At 44.1% G+C, this 12052-nt stretch overlaps 1 protein-coding gene across 3 annotated transcripts in view; it reads left to right on the top strand.

Annotated features, from left to right (window-relative positions):
- Window positions 1-12052, top strand: part of TDRKH (tudor and KH domain containing) — a 726700-nt gene that overhangs the window by 649903 nt on the left and 64745 nt on the right. For all 3 annotated transcript variants that reach the window (XM_078671293.1, XM_078671292.1, XM_078671294.1), the window contains exons 12-13: window positions 2413-2503; window positions 3674-4210. In XM_078671293.1, coding sequence (XP_078527419.1) covers window positions 2413-2503; window positions 3674-4210 — 628 coding nt within the window. The remainder of the gene's footprint in view (window positions 1-2412; window positions 2504-3673; window positions 4211-12052) is intronic.

Raw genomic sequence — 12052 nt, 5'->3', positions numbered from 1 at the left:
ATAAAAATGCGCAATGGTTCTATTTGTGAAGCAAAGTTCTATACAAAGGTCCTGTAGTATTCGCAAGCCCTGCAAAATATTTCAGTTTATCTTTATAATTTGGTGCAAGAGAAATACGAATTGCTTCTACTAGTGATTTTTTGGGAGTCACCCCATTGGCTAAGATTGTGTGTCAAAAATAGTCATCTTGAGGTCCGAGTTTGCACTCATCTGCTCTTAAGGTGAGGCCTTCTTTCGACATTCTGTAGCAGACCTATAGAATTTCAAAATGTTAGCCGGTACTTTGGTGAAGACCAGCGCATCATCTTATAAACCACTCCGTTTGCTTCCTGGTCCTTGAAAATGTGGATCATGTGTTAAAACACAGAAACCGCAGATGTGAGACCGAACAACATACATTTGTAGGAAAACTTCGAAAGGAGTCACCAATACTCTGAGGTCTCAAAGCATCTGCTAGTTCAACTTGACATTAAGCACTACGAAGGACTTTGCTTCCTTTATTCTGTCTTATTTCTGTAGCTTCTCTAATATGTTTCACAAATCCTTGCGAATGCTCAAAAAGGCATGTCTTAATTTCTGCTTCTCCAGAGTGGCAGCGCTCTGAGTTTTATCAAGGCGCCAAATCTCTTTAATCCTCCAGTTTGCCCGACGACCTACTCAATTGGTGACAGTGGGATCCCAATACTAGTCGCCAGTGTCAAATGCAATAAAATGATGAAGCTGGTATGTGGTGATAACATGAGAACTTTATTTGCGATGCTCTTGGTACATCGAGGTTGGCATCTGAACTGCTGGTAAACTGTCATCGGGGAGCGTTCACCCGAACGTTCCAAGATAAACCACCATGTTTTGACACACTAGAGCGGACATGTAGGAAAGCGGGAGAACCCAAAACAAGAAACAAGTAGTATGTGACTGTTGCAGTCATAAAAAAAATTCTAAGGGCCTTATGATAAGTTTGATACCCACAAAGAACCTACGTCAACTTTGTAGTAAATTGTGGTATTAACCAAAACGTGTGGAAACAGAGACCTCTACTGTTAACATGCATATTGATCCTGGAAAGTTGGGTTCACCCACAGGCATAAACATGATTCACACACTTACCTTCTAGGGATTACTTAATGCATTTCATTGGAGCAAGCAACTCTATTAACTCGGTGACCTCACTCCAAAAGTGATATCTGACCTCTATATCAATCAATCTAACTCTCACTCTCCCTTGTTATCTATCTAGTCTTAATCATCAGACTTACCAGGCATATACTAATCAATATAAAATCCTTGCAACTCCAGCCGTAGACAAAGGATGTCAGATCAACAAACCTGGCCGTGGAAAACTTTAACTAAGAATATCCAGACTTGGCTTAGCTGTTCTTTTGTTGACTACTTAAAACTATTCTATGAAAAGTCTAAAAAGACAAAGCTACCTGTATTTTTTATTTAGTCAAGCACCTTAAAATTACATTTATACTTTCAGCAATATTAAATGTTTGAGCCACAGACAAATGAACAGATCTGCATGTTTTCCATGCCATGCAGAGGAGGCATCTTTTAAGGTGACCTTGTGTACTGCCTTCCCAAGACACTAATTAGTCTATTTGCCGTTCCATATAGAAATCATGAAAATGTACACAACCTGTGGGTTTTTTTTTTGGGGGGGCACGTTTTTTTCTTCTTAGCTTATTTTTTCTATCTTTCATGGATTCATATGCAAATTTCCCTGCCTTGTGATTCATTAAAATTCTTTCAATTCAAACCCGATTGATGGAATTAAAGGTTTTCAGGGCTGCTGCTTGATCGCCAGTCCCTTCATTGGCATAAAAGGGGAGGTCTGAGTAAAGTGGATGGCCTGCTAAAAAGACTCTCTAAAAGCTGTTAAAAAAAAAAGAGGGATTTCCAGTGGCAAACTCAGAAATTTAGGCCGCAAAAATAGTCTTGTACGGAATGGTCAGACAACCTATACTTACTTTTGCATGATTTGGGAACGGTAGTTGTGGGAATCCATGGTCAAATGTGCCTATAAATTCATGACTATAGTGAAATCGAAGGTTTTTGGGCATGTCGCTGTATTTTGAACTTTTTATAGCCCCATAAAGTTCACAATCGCCATACTTTGTGTTGAGCAAGAAAAAAAATGTTAGTTTTCTGAAAATTAATGATTGCTTGACATGCAGTAGTTGATGCAGTAGAGGCATGTACACATCTGTAAGGATAGACTTGCAGGTGCTCTGTGTATGGAGATTAAACAGACGGTGAGCTTAGATTGACTACGTGCCAATTTCTCATGATTTAGGGAGAGGGTTATCCATTTCCAAAGCTTGCCCAGCCTTTGCACGTCATACTACATTTGTGGATCATAAGCAAGGTACAGTTGTGATTAAAAAAACCTCCTTTTTGTTTTCCTCATAGGAGGATGTCACAGGTTGCTCTCTGAGCGGTTTAATGGAGACAAAAAAAAGTCCAGAAGAAGCACTTACGTTATCCTGTCTAAGTCTGTCAGGTAATCGGGTATAAATGTGTGTGCATTGAACACACTGGCTGGGTTCACGTATCGTAAATACCAGTAGAGCGTTTTAACTTTGTCCTGTTATGTTCAAAATAGGCATCTACTCTGAGCAAAGATCAAGATAGTGGCGTGCCTTACATCTTTTCTTTTCATGACCTATAAAGAATAGCTCAAAGAACAATTCTCACACTATAGACCATTTGTTTAATGTATGTAATGTAAATGTGATTTATAAAGCACCAACTCATGCCAGAGTGCGTCTTGGCGCTATCGAAGTCTGATTTGGGCTGCAGCAATATCGGTTTCAGATTTGTGCTACTAGATTTCGGGCCAACAAGAACAGTGATGTTAATAGAGAATGAAGCGTACTGTCCTTGGTTATTATTAATGGCTAATGAGTAATTTGTGAACTGGGGTTTTGAGAATAATGGGTGCATACGAGGTTAGCATGAGAATCAATATATTATACCAGTGGTAAAATCATAAGGTGGCATTTATAGCCTTAGATAACTGGTTAGCAGATGGCAGTGACGAGTTAACAAACTGCTCACAGAGATTTGGGCGAGAGGTCCGCTTTAGTGGTACACATCTGAAAGAAGCAAATGTGGTAGGTGAGCCAAAAAGTTGACCACATATTTAAAGCAAAGTTAAGAGTACAGCTACAGATTAATGGGGGCGGTCCAGGGAACCAACAAGAAATCCACTTTAATTTTTAGCAGATGCAGGGATCAGGAACAAGATTTCATTCATGGAATGAGAAGTTCCAGGATGCAAGAGTGAATGTTCTATTTTCGAGTAATGTATACATTCATAATGTAGAGGTTAGAGTTGATGGATAGAGAAATGGGTAAACCCCGCCAGCAATAAATAAGTCTATCCATATTGGTGTAGCCAATCCAGGAGGCAAAGTCTATAGCCGCAGAGAACATGCAAGGGCACCAAGCAGGGGGTGAGTTCTGCCGTCAAGTTACTGCAAAATTAAATACAGACAGTTCTAAGTTTAGCAATGGAGCACTAGGTAAATACAGTATGCAGAGGTCAGCTGGTCATAGATAATTGGCAGATGCTGAAATAAGATGTCAGACTTAAACAACGTAACATTCAAAACTAGGAGTCGTGTGTCAGAGGTTGGCCCCAGCATAATAGGTGACTTTCCTTGTTTAGATTGTGGCATCCAGTTGCTCAGATCGGATGTGGAAACTGAAGCTTACCCCCTGAATCAGACTTTAACATTTGTTTTGGATGCCACAAAGATCTCCACACCATCTGACATCCTGTGTGACTCCAATAGCCTAGCAGCTGGCATTAGCATGGTATCATTAGATGATGCAAAGGATTATGAGCAATTCAAAGGGACTTTTGTGATAAATGCTGAAAGTTCTATTGATGAACCTGTCATGCCTGGCATAGAACCCTCAACTGAGACAACAGAAGTCCCCAGTAGTGGCGCTGGCTCTTCTTGCCCAAGTCTGGACAGCTCAACATGTTCCCCAACAAACTCAAGCCTGCTAGAGAGCAGCTTGGAGGACAGCAGTACTTATTCACCCCGGGGCTGTTTTTATTATTTGTCTTCAGAGGACTCTGTTTCTAGCTCTGTTTTTGACAGCGACTCCAAGTCTGGACTCCACTCGCGTCCAAGCATCATATCCATCAGTTCAACGGACAGTGACCAGGAAGATTCCTCAAGAGAGACCGAGCGAGGTATGAAGGAAACCGTACCAGTGAAGTATTTGCACTTAAAATAAATTCACAGCTGGTGATATAGTGATTGGTGAAAGTGGGTCTCTAGGCAATATTTGCAATGCGTAGGGAGAATAGTTTCTCACAGTAATGGGTCACATACAGAGAATCTAACAAATCGCAGGAAAAGTGTGAAGTGTTATTATGATTTCGAGAGTTAGGATACCACCATCACTGTTTTTTCTGTAGTGCATTATGGTGAAGGTCTTCCCTGCACAAGTATCCGTTCACGGAATAGACATAAAATGATGGGTACAAATTATATATTGGAGAGCAGACTTTGGAATTGGGAAACTTTGTCTGGCACTAAAGCTTTCAAATCACCTCTGTGCTACCTTATCAAAGTTAGCACAACAATTTCTTTTACCTCTTTTGTGTTCACTGACCAGTCACAATTTTTACGTTTGATTTGTAGTTGAAGTACTTGAGATCTGATTTAATGTATGCCGGTTGCACTTCAAGTGAACTCTGGACTCTCCTTTCAAGTTCATCCCTTTTCCATAGTGGGCAGCAGTGAAGAGACAATTACAAACATGTCGTAAATGGCATGCAGTGACTGCTGGACGAACTTGCTTGAGTTCCATGGTTACCTTCAGAAGATCATGTGCTAGTTAGCCTCTGATAATTTAAACTCGTGAGCTGCTTACACTTCCTTCTGTGGCCTCTTGATATTTCTGCATGGTGTAGATTTTGATTACTGATTCTTAGCATATTATGACCGTTATCCATTCCACAAGATTGTTGTACTTTATACCTCGTTTTCACTAATTTTCCCAGATCTAATGCTGCAATCCACTTTTATTGATATGCCGTTCCACCATCTTTATGGAGAAGGGAGTTTCAAATTACAGAAATGCATTGGAGACTGGCTCTATATTGATCATTTTAGCCACTCTGTTTGTGACAGTCTAGTAACTGATATCAAATCGAAATATCCGTTGCGGAGGGAAATCTGCAATTCTTACGGATTATAATCTTTTCTCCATGCTGAAGATGGGGAAGATGCATTCAAAAACACTTTATCTTCCTTGGTTTTTCTAGATTAAGCGCAGCAGTCCTAGTCTTCAGATTTTTCTTAGAAGCTGCAAAAGTATTGTCCCTTCCTGTACTTTATCCATGGAGGTTCATCAGCTCTTGATCTTCATGGCCTTTTGTGACTTAATTCTTCTCTCTTGTGAGGCACCGCTAGTTGAAGACTAGCCACATCAGCCGTGGGCTGTGCCTCTTCTGGAATCAAGAGTCTGGGATTCGTCCTTGCCATCAAGAAGATGTTCTTCAGCAGAGGGTTTCTGCTTCAGAGAACACCCTATTGTAGTAATCCACCTCCATATAATACCTTTTTATCTGAGTACATAGTTATGACCAACCTAGATGACAAAGGAAACCCTCCCCTAGAAGCAGAGGCTCTTGACGTCTAGTTGGATCTCGACAGTGAGCAATACATGGATGTTGAATTAGGAGTCTTTGAAATTCTTGACATGGAGTGCCTTGACATACCGTGTCTGGAAGTAGAGTCGCTTAATTTTGATTGGGACAGAAGCGCAATTGACACAAGGGAAGCTTGTGTATGTGGGTTTGATCAGGCGACACCCAGGGCAATTCAAGATGATGTCCACAGAGAGATCCCTCTGGTCATGGCTATGAAAAAACGAAAGCCATCCATCACAGGATAGCTTGTAAGGGAAAATGGATGACAAAAATACCTTCATTAGACCACATGCGCAATAGCTTAGCTAGCGCATTCCTAAAAGAGGCAGAGGGAAGAGGCTAGGTCAGCTTATCTAGTAGACAAAATATCCAACATGAAACCCAGGACTATCTAATAATACTGTCCAATGAATAGTGAATATTATTCTGAAAGCAAGAGCAAACTTGATTAAAGTGAACCACCTAATATCTGCGATGGTCTGATCTTTCTTGTTGGTCAAAATCTCATTATCGCACATAGTCTTAATATTCTTTAGTGTGACAATATTCCCAACTCTCCTCCATGGACACTTTCTCCTGTAGATGACATGATGTAGATTAAACAAAAGCTTGGTGAGAGGTGCTGCAAAGCTTAACATGTATCATTGAATTACTAAAGACAACAGTCCTCTTTGAGACCTTGTACCACCTTTCTTTGGCGCCCAGTTTGCTTCCCTTGATTCTGGGACTGCTAGAACTGGCTATTGAGGTGTTCTCCGCTTCACCCTCCGCAAAGGCGGCTTTAGCACGCTTTCAGAAGAAATGCAGGTCACCTGAACAAGACCCATTCTTCCTGCGTGCAAACACACCTCATGATTGAATCATAGTGACAGCTTCAAGGAAGTATCATCCCACTTCACCATCTGCAACTGTACCTACTCAAAAGGTAAGCAAGTAAATTGATGCAGTTGGTTTGAACTTTTGTGGCACGTAAGCAACTGCCATGAAGACGGCAAGTACTAATACCCTACTCGGTGGTATGATACGTTCCTGTGGGAGGCTCCCAGGGGACAGGTAAGATTTTTCATAGAAACAACAAGATTGCATGATGGTGTCTAATAAAGTGAGTAGTGTTGTGGCTGATCTAACTGATGTTGCCACCCATGGCTAGGATCAGGTGCTTGCCATTCATCACATTTACAACAAAACCTTGCCCTGGAGGCCCTAAGTCAATTTATCTAGGGCTAGAAAGGAAACTGCAGCATTAATTGCCTGCGCCTAAATGGCGAAAAAACAGAACTGCTGGTGGTTGGGAAAGCAGCATCAGCATGGTCTCACATGTGGTAGCCCACTGAATTGGGCAGCCCTCCCCTTCCTGTGGAGTCAGTAAGAAATCTCGGCGTCTTGCTTGACTCTGACCTTTCTTATAAGTCCCACGTTAGCAAGGTGACTGGTAGGTGCTTCAGCATACTGAAGGTTCTTCGGAAGGTTTTAGATCTCCTCCCTATTGGAGCCAGAAAGACTATAGTCCACGCCTTGGTGACCCCCCACCTTGACTATGGGAATGCTCTGCTTGTAGGCCTGAGTAAGAAAGACCTTCACCAACTTCAGTGCGTTCAGAACGCCGCCGCATGCCTTGTGCTCGGGCTTCCTCGCAGAGCTTCTGGGAAGACCGCTCTGGCTAAGCTTCACTGGCTCCCAGTCAGGGAACGGATTAAGTTTAAAGCCCTTTGTTTTGCGCACCGAATTGCCCAGGGCAAAGGCCCAGGCTACTTGAAGAATCTTCCGGAATTTGAGATCGTCCGGTGCGATGCTGTTTAAACTTCCCCGTATCACCAGAGCCAGGATGGGTGGCTGCTCTTTTAGGTATCTGGTTTCCAAATATTGGAATGAACTTCCGCTCCACCTCCGAATGGAACCCTCTGAAACCAGATTCCGTGGGAAACTTAAAACGTTTCTGTTCCCTATTACTTAATCTTTCTGTTTTCCTTCTTCTCTGGCTTTTGTAACATCTGCCTCCTGAAATCTAGCAGTAGTTAGCGCGGGGACACACTGTTCTCTGTATAGCCAGGCGCTTTACAAATGGTTTATTATTTATTATTATTAATAAGGATCATTGACATTACTGACATATGTAAGATGGAGACCTGGAGGACCATACATATGTGGCAGTACATTTTTTATTTTTATTTATTTATTAATCTTATAGAGCGCGACAGCTACCCGTGAGGGTTTCCCGGCGCTAATTGACAGTGAACAGCATAATTGATCCTGAAGAAAAAAAATTATTGGGCAAAAAACCAGGTCTTTAAGGCTTTTCGAAAGCGGAGATGGCATTATTACCTCTACATAGATTCCAGAGTGGATGCCCAAATAGGGGCATGGTTCTCTCCTGAATCTTTTCAGTTAGTGTACTGTTGTTTCTTTTGCTTTTGTCTTTTTTCTTTTGGTGATGAGGTTTTTTTCTTTATATATTTGAGTATATCTTAGGAACATACATATACCAATTGCTTCTCCATGTACTAAAAGCATAGTTGGAGCTGTAGTTATGTCAAGGATCTTTATCTGATTCCACTTCATAGTCAAGCTGTTAAACGTACTATTCAGAGGATGATAGCAAAGCTTGCAGCTTCTTAAATTCTAAAAGGTGCAGTTTCAGTTTTTTACTGTCTAAATCCTACATTAGTCTACATTTTACTTTCAATATAAACTATATTCAAAATAGTTTACTGGGCGGATTGGATGTTTCTTTTTCAAAATTATAGATAGATGTTGCCCATCATCGTCCTTTTTAGGTCGAGTAATTTTAATTACTCGAAACCTATTACTTCTGAACTAAAGTCTCTTAAACCAGAAGGATTTCCCACAATGCATGTGGTGCACTCAAGCATGAAGCTTCCCCAGGCGCGTGCTTGGCCTCGCACACCGCCATCAAAGGCTTCTTCTCCCCCTCACTCCCACCCCATCCACATATGCTCCTTTCCTCCATCCCTCCCACTCGCTGCCCCCCCCACCAGGCTCTCAATGCTTGTGTTGGCCATCTCAACGCCTCGCTGCTTGCCCTCCTGCTGAGAAAACGCTTTCCTGCCAGCATTCAAAACATTACGCTTTCAATAACTGCGCTGACTGTGCTTCTGCTTTTAAGGTGAGCCATTTAAAAGATCTCCTCACGCTCTCTGTTGTGCGTTAAACAAACATTGCCGTCCTATGATAGCACCACTTTCTTGCTTCCAGTTCTATTTCTTGTTTTTTTATGTAGGTGGAATTTTGATTGGTTTTTTCTCACGTCATCGGTTTGTTCGGTTCTCTGTCATGTGAAGTAACTAACGTTTGCCTGATTTTTCCTGAAATAAACCCAAAACCAGATATCCGGTGTGAGAAGTTGGCCTGATATATAATGTTCACTATTCTAGTGAGCACTTTGTATCAGTCCAAACAACCCTTATTGATGATTGGTTGTAAGTCAACCTTATAGACCAGCTATCCTAGTAGCATGGATACGAGCAGTCTAAGGCTAAGACTCTAGAGGGCGTGTTAAGCCAGCTGTTTTACCATCACATTACCCCTTGAACACCCAGTGAAAGGACACCACACAAGTTGTTATGAAAATAAACAGTGTATTTATTTATAACAAGACTACCCTGGCTCTTTATGAGACAGGGAGCTAAGCACACAACAAAACTCTTATAAAAATACTTAAGTTAGCACAGTATATACAAATGCCCGAGGGGCACGGAAAACCATATACTCAAAGTGGAATGCGAAACTACTAGCAGGTAAGTACAGTACTAATAGGCTTTGGAATCGCTAGGACTTGACTATAGAATCGTTAGATTACTTCTAGGAGGCCCAGGGGACTCGGGTGCAGAGTGTGCACTCTCACGCGGGATGCGGGACAAAGTCTATGATAGCTAGTAAAGTTAAAGTTAGTGTTCACGGGCGAACCCGACCTGGTAGGAATAAAACGACAGTGGATCCTGACCCTTGGATAGTGAGGCTATGCTGGGGCACCGAAATGCCGAAGTTACCTAGCCCAGGGGCTGCAGCTGCATATGTCTCAAAAGACGTCGGGAATCCTCGTAGACGAACCAGGAGCCTGGAAGAAAGATGCTGGCAGGCGACCAGTGAAGAGAGTTCGAAGTGATCCAAGTCTGGATCTTGAAGATGGATGACACCTGAAAGCAGAGGGGACCAAGTTCGTGACTACTAGCCAGTAGTCAGGGGCACCAGGAGGGCACCGGAGGGTAGTCACCTCGACTAGGTGAGTGGGCGACGCTGTGCTCTGTAGATCTCACGGACCAGGAGGCGTTGTCGGCGACCAGGATGGAGGGGCGAGCTGTCCCACGATGGATGAAGCTGTCGGCGTCGAAGGACCCAGGATTGGGCAACAACGCCTTGGCTAATTCAAGCCCACGCGGTCTTGAGTGGACCAGGAGGGTCCGGGGTGCGCCTCTTCTGGAAGGGAGCAAGAACCAGTCTGGAGCAACCAGACCAGCAGCAGTGATGTCGTCGGGCGTCGTTCAGAAGGCCACAAGCCAGCGGGCTAGTAGCCAAACAACGCGGTGAGCAGCAAAAAGCAGAAGGGCCCCACGCCGATCGTGGAGATGCTGGGGGGCTGATCTTCGGTGCTGGAGCTGCTCAGGGTCGGGGCTTCTCGGACCCCAAAGCACTCGCCAGTAGATTACCCGGCGGGCTTGCTGTGAAGAAGTCGTGCAGTCTTGGCAATAGTTGGTCCCTTGAGGTCTCGTCGCACTCACGGTTCTCAGCTTGGCTGTAGAGGTGAGTAGAGGTCGGAGGTGCCAGGGAAGCCGGGTCTTGTCGAGCTGGACAGTCGGATTCCGGAGGAAGGACTTGCAGCAGACCGCAGTGTTCTTAAGGTGGTGCCTGCGGATGCAGGGTGACTACTCCTTAGTCACAAGGGAGAATCTTGAAGAAGAAATCTTGATGTCCTTTCGTAGAATGTCGTGTCTTGATTCCAAAGATGATCTAATCTGGAAGGGGGCCAGTTCCTACCTTTATCTGGGAAAAGGGGGCTGGCACGCGACTAAGTCCTGCCCTATGGGTGGGACCAGGAGGGGGGTGGTTACACCCCTCTCCTTTGGCGGGCTTTCCCCAGGCCAGGGGCTGGAGTGCCCCTGGAACTGGTTTCAGCCGGCCTATGCACAGTGAGCACCGGGGTGCCACTTGCAGTCACCTTCCTCTGTAGCCCTGCCTACCTGGAATACACAAAACCCTGTCTGGGACGGTGCTGGCACCGCCCCTGGCAGGAAACCCTTTGTCCTTGCCTCCTGCTCTGGGAGGACTCCCAGCAGCAGGAGGGCAGACTTGTGTCTCGGTGGCAGCATCCATTATGTGGATGCTAAGGCTCTGTCTGACTTTAACCGGGGTTACAGGTTACATACATGTCGTGTCCCTCTAGAAGGGTGGAATGCTAACCCCGTCGCCAGAATTGGCGAGGGGTTAGTATTCCAATTCGTATGACACCTTACTCGACATGTTTTGATAAAGCGATACCAGAGTTGGCATATAACCGCGAGGATTATAATGCACTTAAGAGTATATGGTATGCGATATCATGGAAACGGCTAAGGGATGGATCCCGAAAGCCGCAGACAGGCCCAGCTCATGCCAGAGCACTATCTCACACGATTCCAAGCACTCTGCCTTCAGGATTGTCAAGGCCTGCCATAGGAGTGACTGATAGGAGATCTGTGTGTCCATTTTTAGGGTTAGATCTAGGTATACTATATCTAAAGCAAAGGGTGATTACACCACCTTGCCCCAGCTGTCAAGCAGCCAGTTGTGTCAGATTTGGATGGCCAGCCAGGGGTGGCATAATACATGCTGCAGCCCCTGGTAGGCCCTGGGTACACCTATGCCCTGGGTACCTAAGGTACACTGTACAGGGACTGATAAGGTGACTCAGTATCCAATTTAGATATGTACCTAAGGTACATGGAATCCATTTTACAGAGAGAGCAGTAGGCCTGGGGTCCTGATTAGCAGGGCCCCAGGTCAACTAAGTCAGAAAACCAGCAAAACACCAGGCAAAAAGTTGGGGGCAACCATAGTCAGGGATCTACCTTCCTACATCCGGGAAATAGTTACTCACTTTATCCAGTATTGGGGTATCTTTCATAGATTCACATGCCTGAATCATTCCCAGTCGTCGAGGCGGGAGTCCCACGGTAAAAATATATACAATAGCAGTGCCAAAAAATCATTGTAGTAGGCTGGAAAAGCCCAAAGGCCTAACTAGGCCTCAAAACTTAGCAGCCTATCTACATCATTATGTACAAAGACCTGAAATAGTAGCCTCAGCCAATCAGCTGTCCTCACCCTCTAGAACCTTCCCAGCTCAGGCAGTTCTCCTCAGATTTTCACCGCACTTCGTGT

Source organism: Lissotriton helveticus, chromosome 12 (assembly GCF_964261635.1).
Source record: "Lissotriton helveticus chromosome 12, aLisHel1.1, whole genome shotgun sequence".
NCBI classification, from domain to species: domain Eukaryota; kingdom Metazoa; phylum Chordata; class Amphibia; order Caudata; family Salamandridae; genus Lissotriton; species Lissotriton helveticus.
Note: the sequence above shows the minus strand (reverse complement) of the source record. Positions and strands in the feature narration are given on the sequence as shown.